Raw genomic sequence first — 18,598 nt, forward strand, 5'->3', positions numbered from 1 at the left:
TGCCAATGGAGATATCTTATATCCTTTAAAACTCATAACCTTTTCCATATCTTTCTAATGTGGAACTTTGATTATATCCGCAACCGTCTCAGTATTTACTCAGGTGCTCTAATAAGGGGTATTAACTATAAGGATCAGTAGACTTAATGGGATCAGAATCATTACGGGGAAAAAATAAGAAAGGTATGAAAGGAATAAAATAAATCTATTTAATGAATAAGATAACAAAAGGTCGTCTTCAAGAATTGTGCATCCTATATTTCATTAAATATCAATATTGTATATCAAACTCCGCCAATGGTGAATAAACTCCTCCATGGCCAATCCCAAGTCTGGATGAAAGAGGAGAATTGCGTTAGGTTGCCGACCAACAAATGTTATGCATGAATTGATCAAACTATTGCGCTAATGCATAACTCGAAGAGGAAGCTTCCATGCCAACGTCCAACAATCAAAGCCAAATTTTTGTAGCATCATTTTCTAGCGCCACTTGTGGGAAAAGATCAAATTGAGTGAGACATTGAGAGGTGCTTTGCAAGAAGAGCTAATCTTAAGGAACAGAAGACTCGCATATTTTCGTTGGTTCAAGGCTCTACCTATAAGTCCTAGAAATGTCCCCAAGTATTCCAAGTAAGTCAATGCAGGAACTTAAAATTGATAGGTCAGTCATGGGCAAATATTAAGGCACCAGTGCACTACTCCACGGTCTTGGAATCAAGCCAACTTACACCAGTGATAGAGGGGGCTTCTTCCTTAATTTTTTTTATAATATCTTCTTATTGTTAAATTACTCATTTTCAAAGATAACCTTTATTAATTTACTAATCCTGAAGATAGCTTTCTATTGTTTACTAACTTTAGATTTTCATGCGCACTTCCAGGACTTTTTCAAAAATTTATAGATACTTACACTCTCCTCCACCTCAACGAGCTCGAGTTGGTCTCCTTTATTACACTCTCCCTGACCTCATCGAGATCGAGTCGGCTTCTTAATTTCTTTATACTACTTTCCTATCATCAATTTACTAGTCCTCTGAGGATTACTTTTACCAATTCAGTAAGCCCTTGGGATTCCTATCTATTTACTAACTTTAGACTTCCATTCATTTTTCCTTCTGTTGCTTTTGGGTATTTGTAGGTACTATCACTCTCCCCAGCCTCAGTGGATCGAACACTCTCCTCGGCCTTAGCAAGATCAAGTAAGATTTTTTTATTACTCTCCCAACTTCAGTAGGATCTAGTACATACATAGTCTCTAGACAACAAAATCGAGTGCATACACTCTCCCCAACATACATGGAATCGAGTCAATTTCCTTTATTATACACTACCCGGCCTCAACGAGATGGAGCACCCCTCCACAGCATCAGTGGAATCAAGTACGCCCTAGCCTCAACAGGATTAAGTACATATGTTGTAGTGTCCAAAATCACTTATTTAATTAAGGAGATTTATTGGGTTAAATTGCAATTTAATTAAAATTCAGATTTATTTAATTAAGGAGATTTATTGGATTAATTACAATTTAATTAGAATTCAAATTTTATTTAATTAAGAGAATTTATTTGATTATTTAAGATTTAATTAAGAATTTATTAATTTAAATAGATGGAATTAGTTAGATTTAATTAATTAAGTTAGCTTATATGTATGGAATTTGAATTGATCAATTAAGAAGACAGGTGAATATAAATATGTATACAATTTAATTAAAAACTAAATGTGTATATAAAAATTTATATAACCCATGTATATAAATTTTTATATAAATTTATATGACTTAGTAAATATATAAAAATTTATATAATCCATGTGAATAAATTTTTATATAAATTTATAGGACTTAGTATGCATATAAAAAAACTTATATAACCATGGATATAAATTTTTATTATGAATAAAATTTATAAAGACTTAGTGCGTATATAAAAAATTATATAACGTAGGGATATAAATTTTTATATAAAAAAGTTATATACATGACTTAGCATTATAAAAGTTATAAGACTTAGTATGTGGATAAAAATTTATATAACGCATGAATATAAATTTTTATATAAAAAATTATATGACTTAGTATAATAAAATTTATATGACTTAGTTGATAAAATTTAGATGTTTTCTTAAATTTGTTATGTGGTAATTTTAATAGGACTAGGTTCAATGTTTTTTGTAGAAGGAAAAGAGAGACCAAGTCCTAAGCTTCTAACCTCTTTAAAAACCCCTACCTTCAAAAGCTCCATCTCCTTATGTTTTCCACCGGCCCTAAGAAGCTCCCCTCCCCATTGTTCTCCACCAGTTCTAGAACTCCAAGGGAAGACAAAGAAGAGAGAGTTAGTAGCTAAAGATTGAATGCATGTTCCTTACTTGAATTATGTTCTAGTTAGTTCTATAATTAGTGAACTTCGGATTCTAAAAGTTTGATGTTTTTGGCTGTTTTCTTAGAGTATGATGCTCTAGTTGAGTTCTTTTCTTAAACTCCAAAGGATTTGTATAGATGGAGGATTTCGGCTTTCATGAGGGGTAGTTCCCTCACTAAATTGTTAAGGGTTGCTCATCATGATTTTGCTTCACAAGTTTGTCCATGTTCTCTACTTGTGTTTACTTTAGTTAGTTCAAGGTTATGCATCTTGATGATAAGTTGACAATTGCTTCATGCTTCCTATGTGTTTACCATTAGATGATAGAGAACTTTGCATGCTCAAATTATAGTGTAGGAATTCTAAATTTCGGATTTATTTAAGAGGAGTTTTATTCATTAATTTTAGAGGTTATTCACCTTGATGATAACTCTACAATTGCTTCATGTTCTTCTATTTGTTTACCCTTAGAAGATAGAAAACTTTGAATGCTCAAATTGTAGTGTAGGAATTCTAAGTTTCAGATTTATAGATTCTTAAGTTCTTTTGCTTTGGAAGATGATACCATATTAGTTCCTATAATTTGTAGGTTTCGGATTGTATAGATCCTTATGCTCTTTTATGTTTTAAGAAGGTGATATCATGTTAGCTCCTACAAATTTGTAGGTTTCGGATTTTATAGGTTCTTAAGCTCTTAGTTTTAGAAGATGATACCATGTTAGTTCCTACCATTTGCAAGGTTCGGATTTCATAGATTCCTATGCTCTTTTGTTTATTTAGAGGATGAAACCATGTTAGCTTCTAGACCTTGTAAGTTTTGAAATTTGCTTAGTGTGCTTTGTGCTTACTCTTGCTTCACATCACGATAGTTTAGTAGGTTGTATGTATGATATGAATTTGCATGTTTATATTTAGGTTTACGATTATACCATGTTTAAGTTGCTATGCATGCTCATGCTATGTTGATGCACAAGTCTATGCTTAAACTTATGATATGAATTTGCATGCTTATGTTTAGGTTTACGATTATGCTATGCTTAAGTTGTTATGCATGCTCATGCTATGTTGATGCACAAGTTTATGCTTAAACTTATGTTATGAATTTGCATGTTTATGTTAATATTTACGATTATGTACATGTTTAAGGTAGTGATCAAGTTTATATTAAGTGCATGATTATGCTTATGTCCATATTTATGTAAAGAACGTGGTTGAATGTGACCAGTGACCTACGTGGTCGAGTGTGACCGATGTCCTGGTCGAGTATAGCCGGTGTCCTTAGCCCGAGAGCTCACCAAACCCTAGGTGGTCAAGTGTGATCGGTGTCCTTAATCCAGGAGCTTACCAAACCCTAGGTGGTCGAGTGTGACATGTGTCCTTAGCCCGGGAGCTCACCAAACCCTAGGTGATCGAGAGTGACCGATGAGCTTAACCTGGGAGCTCACCAACCCTACATGGTTATGTTTATGGCTGTATGTACATGCTCATGATTAAGTCTATTTTTATATGTATGTTTATGTCATGCAAGTATGCTTATGCCTATGCTTGTGTACATGCTTATGATTAAGTCTATTCTTATATTTGTGTTTATGTCATGCAAGTATGCTTACACCTATGCTTATATACTTGCATGATCAAGCCTACTCTTATGCTTAACTTTTCTATATGCTTATGTTTATGCTCTCATGCTTATGTTGATGTCTATGCTTACATTCATGGTATGCCAATAGAAAAGTTCTAAGTTACCTAACATGTATTTTTCTTAGTACACTAGATTATAGGCGCTAACTATTGCATAACACAATTTTGAATATGTTGAGTCTCTCAACTAACAGATTTTAACCTTTTCAGATAATGGGACGAATGAGCCAGGAGGTATTGACTAGTGAGTCAGCTCAAGACAATGGTAGTACAACCCGAAGATCTTCCAATTTAGTTTTCACATTAGTTAGGTGTTTTCTTTGAAGAATAAATTCCGAACTGTATGACCAGTACCAAAGCTTGCTAGTAATTTATATTTTAAGAGCTATCTATGTATCTTAGTTGAATTGAGAACCCATTATGGAAGTATGTGCAAGTGATATATATATATATAAATGAAAAAATAATAGGGGCATCACATATGCTATCTCTGAACATTGGGATTGAGTATATACACTCTTCCCGACCTGCACAAGATTGACTCAATTTCCTTTATTATACACTCTCCTCAACCTCAACGGGATCGAATCGAGCACCTCTCCTCAGTCTCAATAGGATCGAGTAAGATTTTTTCTAGTACACTCTCCCCAACCTCAGTGGAATCAATTAGATACACTCATCAGAGCAAGAATGAGCACATACACTCTCCCCGGGCTGAGCGGGATCTAGCAAGTCTTACAATACTCTTTTCAAATTCACCGAGTCAATGGTTTGAGGGGGTCTTATAATGCTCTCCCTAACTTCGTCGAGTATTGGATCGGGCAGATTTTCCATAATGTTCTCCTCAACTTCATAGATGTCTTCCTTATAATACTCTCCCCGACTTCGCCCAGTCACAGGATCAAGCAAGTCTTCCTTATAATGCTCTCCCTCACTTCACAGAGTCGCGGAATTTAAAAGGTTTTCCTTAATGCTCACCCTCGCTTCATTGAATCGCGGGGTCGAGTGGGTCTTCCTTTTAATCCTCTCCTCGAATTCATCGAGTGGCGGGATTTAGCCAATTTCCCTTAATGCTCTCCTTAACTTTACTAAGTCGTGAATTCTCTGCCTAACCTTTTTTTATTAACGAGATGGATTTTCCTTAATGCTCTCCCCGACTTCGCTAAGTCGTGGGACTAGGCGGGTTATAATGATCTCCCTGATTTCATTAAAGCACAGATCAAGTTGGTTTACCCTTATAATGTTCTCCCTAACTTCACTAAGTCACAAGACCAAGCGGAGTAAGTTGGAGCACTTGTTTACCCTACCCCCGACCTCTCCAGCCCTCAGAGTCACAGGATCAACCTCGCCGCTCTTCCTAGTCATAGGATTGAATTGGATTTCTTACCTACCAACAAACTGGCTCAAGCAAAACAACACATATTTAAAAAAAGACAAGTAGATAAGAAAATATCTCAATTCATTGGTTTCAGAAGGGTACTTACCACATATGTATTATATGGTATTACATTTTTTTAAAGGGATGAATGGGCATACGGAGGCCCCACAAGAAGTTGTGTATCCCATCAAAGTGGATCAATCAAGATGGACGGAAGTCCAAACTAAGGGACTTCAATTGAAGCCACTAAAGCCTTTCTTAGCATAACCCTAGTATTGGCTATCAGCTTACTCTCATGATTGTCAGCCACTGCGAAGCATTCACCACTAACAACCATCTCCGTGTGAAACAGGCAGAGGGAAGAGAAGAGCAATAAAGGCTACAGGAAGAGGAAAATGGAAAGAAATGAAATAGGAAGGAGGGAGAGATAGACCTTATATACACCCTGCATTTATTCGAACAACAGATATACCTCCTTTGGAGCATCACCACGCAAGATAAACGGCACGTAGCATCTCAAGCCCCTGTTAAACTTTGGGATATCATAATCTGCAAATGGGATCTGCTCCTAATCTGACAATGAAGATCAACCTCAGGATCCCCAACGCCATATCCGACAACGTAGTAAAGCCAAGGAAAGGGTAACCAACACAGTCACATTAAAAAGCAAGTGAATCATGGACCCTTTCTTTAATTGCACCCACTGTCAGAAGATTCAAGCACAATACAGCTAGCATAGGCATTATAATTGCAGCGCATTCGAAAATCAGGCATGAAGTGGCGCCTCTAGAAGCTTCATTATCCTCTGAATAATTAGGCCTCATTTGACTCTATGCCTTGACCCAGCTCAATGGGGGACTTGTGATACCCCATAAAATGATTCCCCCTCCAACTCATCAAACTTTAGTCATGTGGCTTAGCTTCAAGTTAGCAGACCTACCATTAAGCTAGGTGTACATGGCATCTAGCAACGCCTTGGGACCCAACACTCATTCTTGAGCACCCATTCATCCCTTCGACTTCCAGAATACCCCACTCACCTTCCAAGTGCTCGACCACCCGAGTACACTTTTCAACATCCAAGTGCTCGGCCCCTCGAGTAGCCTTCTTAGCTTTTGAATGTTCAACCTCCTGAGTACCCCTCTCAATCCTTCGGGCATTGAGACACCTAAACATTTGAGAACACCTCAGGGCAACCTCATGAGTCCAACCGCCCAAATCACTACAGCTCGGCACCTCCCAGCATGGAAAGGATTAGCTTGACTCTGCATCTGAGCTCTCAGTCCATCAAGGTCACCCCTTCGAACAGTGTAGATCTCCATCCACCCCTACATGATAGGTTTAATCCCTCAAAGGGACCACAGACCCCATCCCGCTACAGATATGGCCTCAATAGAAGTCGTAACATGGCATGGCCTCCACAAGTAATGGTTCCAACCTGTAAAAAGCACAAAGGGGTGCATGCCCCATTGTAACAAGCTGCCGAGGGATTATAACAAGGTATGGTCCTGACATGAACAGACCAATTCTAAACAAAACTCCCTCACCATGGTTGAGGGATCTACATTGATCCCTAGCAATCAACGGCTTTCCAAGCTCAAGAACAGGTCATATGAAAAGGTAAAATCGACATTGATAAAAGGGGATCAAATCCTCACTTGTTGGAGTGTACTCTCGAACTAGCTCTTTCACTACATTCTGATTTTTCTTAAGCTTCACCCCTGGAGACTAACTTAAGACTCAGAGAGGCGTTGCCATCATGGAATGAAATGTCGTTCCGTGCCGCTCGGCACGGAAAGATTTTACCGTTTCGCCAGACGGGCGAAACCGACACTGGAGGCGTCCCTGTCTCGAGACACATCGCAGGCGGTGTCGAAGAAGTCATGGGACGCCTCCGGCTGAGCTGAAGGCGTCGCGGGAAGCCTCTGGCAACGCTTCCGACGCAACGAGATGCCTCAGGCAACGCTTCTAACGTCGTCAAACGCGTCCCCCGATCCGCCACAGGCGGGCAATAGCGTTTCTTTTCGCTAAGAAAATTAAATTTTCTATTTAATTAATTTAAACAATTCTTAAAGTACGTGTGATATTTTTGAACTTTAATTAAATTATCCTAATAAAATATATAAAAAATATATTTAAAACTAAAATAAATTTAATAAATTTTTTTAATTACTATTTTGAAATTTTATTATTTTATTATTTTTATTTTTAATTTTCATTTAAAATTTAAAAAAAATATATAATAATTCTGATTTATATTCTAATATTTTTTTATTATTTTATATTATTTTAAATTTCATTTAAAAATTTTAAAAAATTCTAAAAAAATTCTAAAAATTCTTATAAATTAGATTTATATTCTAATAATTTTTTATTATTTTATATTTTTTTACTTGATATTTTTTACTATTTAAAATATATATTATTTAATTAATAATTAATTAAATGAATAAATAGTTAATTTATATAATTATTATATATCTTTGTTTTAATTTATATACTTATTATTATAGATAGACCAATTTTAATTCGAGTTATTTATAAATCAATTTTATTTTAAAAACTATATTTAATTATTTATTCTAACAATATTAAATTATCCAATAATTGAGAACTTATACAAAATCAATATACAACCCAGCAACCAGAGCCAGACTTTCGCAACATTAATACCATTTTGATAGATTATCGAACCTCGATATTTCTCGATATAAGACAATACATCCTATATTTATGTCGTTGTGTTAATCATGTCAACGAGTATTCTATCATTCCAACACTCGACGCCCCTTAGCATGCTACAACACAAGTTACGATGAATTGAGCTAATGCTATTTTTTTTAACTTGTGTTCATACAAGATAATATCAAACTTGGATCATTCCATAAGAAATATTAAAACCGAACATAAATAGCTATTTGTCTCATCTTCTTTTACTTCTTTGTCTCCTTCCTCCTTCCAACTCTAATTCGCCACTAACAGTATATTTTCGAAACATTGGCAACAATACCAATATTGAAATAGTATCATTCTAGTCAAAGATTAAGACTCCAACATGACTCACAATTCGAGATTTTAAATCTTGATCCAATGTCTCTCATAGAATGAAATAGAAAGACTCATTTCGTCCTCAACAAACTCTACACGAAGCTTAGCTTGATAAATAAAAAATAATATATATTTTATCTGCGCCTAATAAGATTCTTGGCTTCTAAAATCTTGGTATGGTTCCAAAAGAATTCATAAATGGAGCAATAAGATACTAATCATGAGAAGAAGAACTCAGAAGTGCAAAATCATGGTAATTACCCAAAAACATCAAGGATAGGTGGTTAAACCAATAGGAGAATTTCTGTTACCTCATCCTGATTTTTTTTTTTTGAAAAGAAAAAATTTCATATCATAGTTCAAGAGTACATAAAATGATCTATAGTGGCTACTTATGACTCACACAGCATCAAATCATAGTACACCACTAAAGATGAGAGTACCTCATCCTAATTGAATGAATAATTGAGAATTAAAAAGTACTAGCACAAAAACCTGATAGTAACGAACGACATGTTGGTGCTGCAACCTTGAGAGTGTTGCTACCTCTCTGAGTAACATGTAAAAAAGTGGAGAGGGTTAACAAGAAAGCAAGGCATGGTCTACAGGTTATGTAATGATGAAGTTCAATTATTAAAAATAGTATAAACAGTGGCTAGTTAGAAACAAAGAAATAGTCTCAGAATATCCACATGTGATCCAGCCATTGACTGGTTGGTTAAATTTGCAAGCATCTTAAGAAGTAATACAAATTTTCAGCAAACACATAATCACTACGAGATAAATTTTGTGGAAGTTGCAGTAGTCTTAATAATCATCAGAAACCACAAATGTCTACAACACATTTGAAAAATGAAATCTTTTAATCTTCTTGGCTTGTTTTATCCCTTCAAGGATCCCTAGTGCTGAAATAATGCAAAGACCCTCCAAGCCAAAACAAATACAGATATGGATGCGACAACATGTTTGATGGAGACAAGTGACAATCTCCATTAAACGCAGCAATTAAGATTCCAAAACCTAATTTTAAATTTAGCATACTTTGGGAAATGATGAACTTATTTGGGAAATTATATAAAGTTCAGCAATTCCAAAGGTTTGAAGGGTTTAAAAGTCAAAAATGCAATTCCAATGTATTTAACCTTCCAATGCTTGAAAAATTAAAGCGTGAATCATTTATGTTTCCTTTGTGAATCTTTATGATTGTTATGTTCCTATGTGAATCTTTGGGTCCTTTATGATTTCTATGAGGTCATCTACTAGTATAAATATGTATGTTGCTGAATTGTGGGATTATAGAATAGAAATTGAGTTTTGAAAATTCTCATAGGTTGTGTGATGCAATCTGCCTATGGTTTGATGCCTAGGAACCACTAGGTGTGATACCTAAGTTTCTACAATCGTTCAACACTTCTTTACCACTTAATTTTGAATTCCTACTCTACAAACCTTCCAATACTAAATTTATCTTTTCATGTTGCACCATGTTTCATATTAAAGCCTAAGCTAAAATGTCAACAAGATCCAGGAGAAGCTTTAGAGGAAAGTTGATTGATAGTCAACGAGATTAGATACTCATTCGCATGATGGAACATCTTGATGGCATGTAAAAGGTCAGACAGCTAACACATGTATTCAGGTAACATAACGTTGCCTTGTTTCTCTTTCCAATGAAAATTATAGTGACTCTATTTGGAGTGACATTATCCCTGAAAAAGTAACTCATATACTTCTCGGGAGACCTTGGATGCATAATCGAGATGAGCATCATTGTGGCAAGGAGACTATATATACTTTCGTGTTCAATAAGAAAGTATTATGGAAATCAATGCAGATTGCTGAAATGAGGAAATACAAACAAGAAAAGACAGAATGTTACTAATAGTCCAAATTCTCTTCACATCAAGAAAAAATTTCAGCAGAATAGTAAAGAAAGGTCTGATATATATGCTCTTATAATCAAAGAGGTCAAAGCTTCCCCAGTTCCTCCAAAAATCACTGCTATGTTATAGAATGACTTTTATGATGTAGCTTCAAAAGAATTAAAATTTAACATGCTATTGATTTTATATCAGGATTATAATTACCCAATCTACCAACATATCAAATGAATCCAAGGGGTCACACAAAATTGAAAAGACAAGCGCATGAGCTACTGTCCAAGGGTTTAATTCGGAAAGTCTAAGCCCATGTGTTTTCCCTGCATTGTTGACACCAAAGAAAGATGGTAGTTAGTGCATGTGCATTGACAGTCGTACGATCAATAGGATTATCACCAAATATTGATTCCTAATTACTCCCCATGATGATATGTTGGATATGTTGGTCGGTTCTTGTATCTTTGCAAAAATTGATTTGAAAAAGAGGTATTATCAAATACGCATAAGACCTAGAGATGAATAGAAAACATTTGAAGACTAAAGATGGATTTTATGAATGGCTTGTGATGCCTTTTGATCTTTTCAATACTCAAAGCACACTTATGTGCTTTATAAACTTTTGGAAAATTTCTTGTTATTTATTTCAATGATAACTTAATTTACAGTGTAAAGAAGATCTTACCCATTTGAGACAAGTTATGAGAGTTATTCGCACAAAGAAGCACTACATAAATTTTATAAAAAAAAACTTCTTTATGACTTCCTCTATGGTATTCTTAGATTTTATGGTGTCATTCAGAGGATTAGATCTTTTGTTCCATTCACGGGATTAGAGGCAAATGCGGACAAGATAAAAGTCATCCAAAAGTCGTCATTGTCTAAGACACTACAAGAATTCAAAGTTTTCGTGGCCTAGCAATATTTTATACATAATTCATCAAAAATTTCAGCACTATTATGACACCTGTAACTGATTGCAAGAAGAAAGATCAATTTGCTTGGACCAACACAGCTTCACAAGCTTTTTAAGAAATAAGAAAAAGGTTGGTTGAAGCAATAATTCCTCGACGGCTATCAGATTTTTCAAAGGTTTTTGATGTGGTGTGTGATGCATCAAATGTTGAAACCGGAGGCGTACTAAGTCAAAAGGGCATCCTATTACACTTTTTAGTGAGAAGTTGAACGAGGCAAAATAACAGTACTTATGATAAAATGTTATGCACTAATTCAAGTTTTACGTTATTGGCAACGATACCTCCTTCCACAAGAGTTAGTTTTATATTAACATCACCAAGCTCTTCAATACATAAACTCTCAACAAAATTAAGTAACTGACATGGGAAATAGGTCCCCTTCTTGCAAGAATATACTTCCGTAATTAAACACAAATTTGGTGTTGAAAATAAAGGAGTTGATGCACATAGCAGAGTGTATATATTCTTTCTTCTATGATTGTACAAGTGGTAGGATTTCAGCTACTACTTTGTTTGTTGGATGGAGAATTCTCAAATTTTTCACTGCATAATGATTATTGCTTTAAGCGAACCCGACTTTGTTTACTGAATTCTTCTCTTCGTGAACAAGTGACTTAGGAGTTACATGTTGAAGAGGCAGCAAGTCATTTTGGAAGGGATAAGAATATTGCAACAGTTGAAGATCACTTCTAGTGGCCTAGCCTTAAGAAAGATGTGGCCAAGATTAAGTGTCGCACATGCCAATTATCCAAAGGAAGAAAGAAAAAAAAATATTGATTTATACATGCCATTGTTTGTGCCACACAAACCATGGCAAGATCTAAGCATATATTTTATGATTGTTTCCTATAACCATTAGAGGGCATGACTCTATATTTGTGGTAGTGGATTGTTTTTCAAAAATGGCACACTATTCCATGTTCAACAAGTTTAAATGTTGTTGACATTGCTAAACTTTTCTTCAAGGAAGTTGTTCGTCTTCATGAATTGTCATTCACAATTGTTTCTAACTGAAATGTAAAGTTCATAAGCTACTTCAGACGAACCTTCTGGAAATTGATGAATACAAAGTTGAAGTTTTCTTCTTCTTTCCACCATGGTCAGATAAATATAGTCAATAGAAATTTGAGTGTTTACTTCGTCGCCTCATTGGAGATAATGTTACCACATGGGATTAAGTTCTTGCTATGGTTGAGTTTGGCATATAACAGTTCAATGAATAGATCCACTGCACGCCGCTCATTTAAAATTGTTACAGGAATACTCCCTAGATTGTGAGATCTCTATGAAAGATTCCATGATTTTAACTCGTGAGGGACAAATTTTTCTCGCTTGGGAAAAGTTGATGGAGACAAGTGGTAATCTCCATTAAAAGTTTATAAATAAAAAAAAAAGGACAACCCGGTGCACGAAGCTCCTGCATGCGGGGTCCCGAGGAAGGATCACGCAGCCTTACCCTGCTTTTTGCAAGAGACTGTTTCCAAGTAAAAGTTTATAAATGCATAAATAAAAATTTTAAAGCCCAACTTTTAATTTGGCATACTTTGGAAAGTGATGAGCCTATTTTAGAAATGATATAAAATTCACCAATTCCAAATGTCTAAAGTCAAAGTTTCAAAGTAAAAAATCTGCTATAAATTTTTAGCAATTCCAATGTGTTTTAACTTCTAATGCGTCAATTAAGAGTTTTTATGAGTTCTTTATGTTTCCAATGTGAGTCTTGATGAGTGTTTATATTTTTTATGTAAGTCTTTTATGAAATTTTATGTTTCCTGTGTGAATCTTTATGAGTTCTTTATGATTGTTATGAGTATATATATATATATATATGAGAATTCAAGTTCTATGATGCAATCTCCCTATGGGTGATGCCTTGGAACCCTTAGATGTGATACCTAAATTTCTACAATCTTTCTATGCTCCTTTCCCACTTAATTGCATATGCCTACCCCACAAACCTTCCAACACTCAATTTCTATTCTTGTGTTGTATCAATATTCTATCCCAACAATAATCTACACTTAAATACATATTATTTGTCCCGAACTATGCAAATTTACCTTAATAGCTCATATCTCTCCATTAAGCTATATATTGTTTTCTTTTAATAATATATCTTAAATTATATTATAATATTGTGTATAATATAATATAATATATTATATATATATATATATTATATCTTAAATTATATTATAATATTGTGTATAATATAATATAATATATTATATATATATATATATTGGACAGCCCAAATCCCATGAATAAATAAAGTTAGATTGGATCTCACATGTCCCATGAGATTGAAAGGTAGCATAACAAAACCAAGATAATGTAGGATTCCTATGTTACTTCCCGGTGAATCTTCACAAATTTCCACAAATTATATGCACCATCAAGGATAGTTAAAAGAATACTGAATACTTGTACCTCTAAAGTATATATGGGTGTTCAAGTATTCTTGTTATATTCACAGAGCCAATACCCATTAACACACTATCAACTTAGATAATTCCCAAACAGTTAGTTGTTCAAGATGTGAGAGAGGAAACAAACTATGGAGTTGCCTCATGTATGCAAAAGTCCTACCGTTCCTGATTCCCATTCAAGCACAAACCCTTTCCCTCTTAGATCTAGCAGAGTCAGCTCTGACATGTGAAGGATCCTACAGTGACGAGTGAATATTGCTTTATTCTCTAGTGTTACTCTTCATCTCATGTTTCAGCTATGTGCCAATAGCTGCCACCATCTTCAGCACGGAAGATAATGGCATACATATAACAGCACGTGAAAAGCAAGTATGTGTGACGCTCTCCCTCTCCACAAATTGTGCTATAGCTTGGGTGATTTGATTTTGTGGTTTATCAGGGGATCATCACATCTAGGTTGATTGAGGTTGAGTGCTTGCATTTATATTCTCTAAGGTTGAGTGCTGACATTTACATGTTCTATGATAGATCTAGGTGGTCTATGGGTGAAAGAGTTCAGAATGTTAAAGCGAAAAAAGTAAGGCATAATCAAGCCCTCATATTTGGTTGATTTCTTTTGGTTAACCTGTATCGTTGTCTCTACTCGCCATGGTGAAAGATTCGAAGTGGTTATTCATAATAACAAATAACAGCTTTTTAGGGTTGTAAATAAGCCAAGTTGAGCCAAGCTTTATATTCTTCAAGCTTGTTTACCGAGCCAAGTTGAGCCTAAAATGAACCAAGCCGTTAAAACGATTGTTCAAACTTGGCTTAGTTTCTTTTTTATGAGTTTAACATGGTTCAAGCTTGGCTTGAGTTTAGTTCAAGATTGGCTCATTTAGATGTTATCAAGTTCTCAATTCAAGTTTATTTGGTTTTTAAAACACTTACATTTTTAAAGTTGTTTGGTTTGTTAATGTGCTTCATCTTATAAGCTTGTTTGTTCATTTTGAGAGTTTATTTATTTACAAGTTTGATAACAGCTTTGTTGATGAATATTGTTCACAAACAATTCATGAGCTGAATACGTTATATGTTCAACCTTCTTCATACAATTTAATGAGTTGTTCAAGTTTATTGATTTAATTGACCTTGTGTATAATGAAAAAACATAATCAAACTCTTACGAAGCTGAACACCAAGCATGTTTCATTTTAGAAAAGGTCCCAAATTTCAAAGCCTTGACCAGTGCATGGAAGAAAAAGAATGGTATAGGAAACAAATAAAAGATGAACTTAGCAGATGACCTAGTAAATAGAACAGTACCTCAATATCTTCTCGTTAACATGAAGATTTTCATCTTTAAGGCAAATCTTTTTTAGAGCATATTGTCGTCCATCCAGTTTATTTCTACATAAAGCAACATGGCCAAAAGCCCCACGGCCTGCAGAATATACATACATTAACATTAAAACATTCAAGAACTAAATTAAATATTAAAATGTCAAATGGTAATTAAAAATATAGATACATTAACATTAAAACATTCAAGAACTGAATTAAATATTAAAATGTCAAAAAGTAATTATAAAAACTGAAAAATTAGTAAACAATAATAACAACCAAATCTTTTATTCTACTATGCTAGGTCAGCTATATGGATCCTCTTATATCATTGGACTTGATCCCCTACTATATCCTCATCTATATTTAAATGAAATGAATTTTATTATATTTTATCGTTGCTAACCAAATCTTTTATGACTCCCTCTTCCTCTATTAATGTGTATTTGTCATGGTCTCACATAACCTAATTAGGGTATTTATTGAATACCTAAGTTCATGTCCAAATATAATCTTAAATGTGTATCTCGAAGTTTTCCTTCCATAAGCACAACTTGATTTTCTTTCTAATATTGTCGTTTCTTATCGTGTTCATCCTCATATATCCACACATCCACCTTAACATCCTCATCTCTGTGATTCTTATATTTTAATTGTGTGTTCGTTTCATAGCATTCAACTTTATATAATATAGCAATTCTAACCGCCGATTAGTAAAATATCTCTTTAAGCTTTAGAAGTACCTTACAATCACAAAAAAAAAAAAATCAACGTCCTGCATTTCAATCATTCATCTTTTATCCTATGTAAAACATCTCTATCATCTCCTAGTTTAACAATTTTCTTACTACCTCTAATACTACCAAACTTAAATTCTATATCTTCTGTAAATATTCTACTACACATAAATCCTTTTATGTCAATGTCTCTAGTTAAGATTCAAGTTTTGCATTCACTCTTTCACATGTCTCATTGACTAAAATAATATCTTCTCAAACAATATGCACCATGGTAATGTATCTTGAATGTATCCAAAAAAAAAGTGAAAATATAATATTCTTTAAAAATCAATATTAAATTTCAGCCAAATATCTAAAAATTCAAGAGATAATCAAGCTCCACCACATAAAATGCAGTGATAGACTTCTATCTCTTAACAAATCATCAGTTATGAAGGATCACAGGTGGATCAAAAGTTGATACTGCAAGGTGTTGCTTGGTAAAGTAGAAATGGTATGTTACAAATTTCCTCACAAAGAAATTGAAAGAGTTATAATCCTTCTTCGTATATCTGAAGACACCAACAAGGACGAAGGAAAGAGAAAAAAAGATCAAAAGGCGAGAAGCTAAATCCACATGAACATGCAATAATAGACTTCAATGTCTTCGTGAAACATTAGATATAAAAGATCATAAGTGAATTAAAAGTCAATACTGTAAGTTGTTGCTTAGTAGAGTAGGAATGTAAAATTGTAAATTTTCCCACATAGGAAGTTCAAAGTGTGTTGGTCCTTCTTCCTATATATGAAGACACTGATGAGGAGATAGGAAAGAAGAAGATGATGAAAAGACGAGAAAGAAAAAGAGGAAAGTCAATAAAAAAAACCTTAATCATCATCACATTGCTTCATAGAAGCCTCACACCACTTGTCTTTGCAGAAGCCTTGCTTGTTTCAGGGGAACCTCGATCGAGTTGTTAGCATCACAAACCTCATCTGAAGGCTCTAATGTCGTTTTAGTGCTCATCATCGCATGCATCACTCAACTTCATTGTCTCAAATAGTTTCATGTGCTAGTTAGCGGGCTGATATTATTTCCTCTTATCTAGTGTTATCCTTGTCTAAATATTCTCCTTTTTCATCCAACCTGATATGGAAACCAAGATCAAACTTAATTATTACAATTGTCTCATGTGCATAAGCCTTCCAGGTTTCTCCTCAAATGTCATGAAAATGGGCATTAACTACCTCTCTCATGCAAGAAAAATATGGTCTTTTTCTCTACATATAACAACACCAACAAGTCTTGTAAGTATTTCCCATGCCCACTACTTCTTCCTCCTTACTACTCTTCTTCCTTTGTGCAATTTCCTTGATTTCTTTACGAGGAGATCATGAGTCAGACAAGCAAGACCTTAAATTTAATATTTGTACTAACATTTAAAATCTCAAATCATACTAAAGTTTTGGTTTTTAACTAGAATGATATTCTTTTGGTATCATGCTAGTGTTTAAACATATAATATTAGGAGTAAATTGGAGGTAGAAGAAGAAAAGAAATAAAGAAAATAAGAATAAGAAAAGATAGATAAATACCTATATCTAAGAGACTTTGAATCCCACCTGAAATGGTACGTTAAAAAAAAATAACAATTACTATTTCAATTCATCTTGAAACGTGTTGTAGCACATCAAGGGTTTTCAAATGTCAGTATGAAACGCTGGTGTCATTTGCCTGCTTCCCATCTCTGGTACTTTTCCTTCTCCTCTATCCTCCCTCTCTCCCTCAATCATTCTTCTCTCCCTCTAATTTTTTGTTTTTGCAGCACTCCTCTCCTTCTTCCCTCTCCTCCTTTCTCTCCTTCTCCCTCTCAATTTTTCATCATTTCAACACTCCTCCCCTCTCCTCCTTTCTCATTTCCTTCATTCTAATATGTCAGTCATTTCACATGTTAGTCAACTAGTGAAAGGATGAATTTTGCTCGTGTCAACTGGCATGACTCAGCACTAAAAACCATGCTCTCATCTGTGAGAAGCATTGGTTAGGTCACTTGTATCTCGCTTTTACAATTTTCTTTGATCGTTTCCCTGACACTAGCAATGTTACTGTCATGCATATACCTTCTAGTACTCACAAGAAGAGAAAACAAATAAAGCTTACTTGTCACTTTATAAAGGAAAATATAGAGTCCAAAGAGATAATTTCTTTTGTTAGTTGCATTAATCAATTGGCAGAATTACTAAATCTTTGAGAAGGCTAAGCCGTTTGCAACAAGTTGTATAATATTTTTGAACTAAATTGATAGGGACGTTAAAGATCTAATTGTAAACAGATTAGGAGTTACTTAAAAATATACTAAACTTAAGGAGGTGAATGTAAAATGACAATGAGAAAATAGATATAAAGGGGACTACTTCAGGAGATTAACCTTCATAATTTCTCTATGTCAATAGTGGCTACTTTCTATGTCTCCATCTATAACTATGGATACATAGGATGCTTTAAGATCTAAAAGGTGTAAGCAAACCTATAGATGGAATTCAAAGTGAAAATTTAATAAACTGGTCACTTCAAGAAGCTTCCATAATCTTGTGTAGATTTTCTTTGTAAATGCATGCAACAATACAGATATAATAGGCAAGCAATGTTATGGAGATGATGGATCTATGCATAACATTTGCCTATGTTTTACGCCAGTTGCACTGTTTCTAACAAGGTTTAAAATTTCGACCCATGCCGATATTTCGATCTGGACCGGAACAATATGATTTCGGTACCGTATTGTACTGTGCCGATATAGTTTCAGTATTTTTTAAATATAAAATATATGAATTAAAAATAAAAT

At 34.3% G+C, this 18,598-nt stretch overlaps 1 protein-coding gene across 6 annotated transcripts in view; it reads right to left on the bottom strand.

The window, feature by feature from the left end:
• LOC121976845 (eIF-2-alpha kinase GCN2) overlaps positions 1 to 18,598 on the bottom strand; it is a 100,725-nt gene that overhangs the window by 64,101 nt on the left and 18,026 nt on the right. For all 6 annotated transcript variants that reach the window (XM_042529226.1, XM_042529227.1, XM_042529225.1 and 3 more), the window contains 2 exons: positions 15,016 to 15,133; positions 8,923 to 8,977 (listed from right to left, as the gene is read on the bottom strand). In XM_042529226.1, the coding sequence (XP_042385160.1) occupies positions 8,923 to 8,977; positions 15,016 to 15,133 (173 nt within the window). The remainder of the gene's footprint in view (positions 1 to 8,922; positions 8,978 to 15,015; positions 15,134 to 18,598) is intronic.

The sequence above is a fragment of the Zingiber officinale genome, chromosome 4B (assembly GCF_018446385.1).
Source record: "Zingiber officinale cultivar Zhangliang chromosome 4B, Zo_v1.1, whole genome shotgun sequence".
In the NCBI taxonomy this organism is placed as follows: Eukaryota; Viridiplantae; Streptophyta; class Magnoliopsida; order Zingiberales; family Zingiberaceae; genus Zingiber; species Zingiber officinale.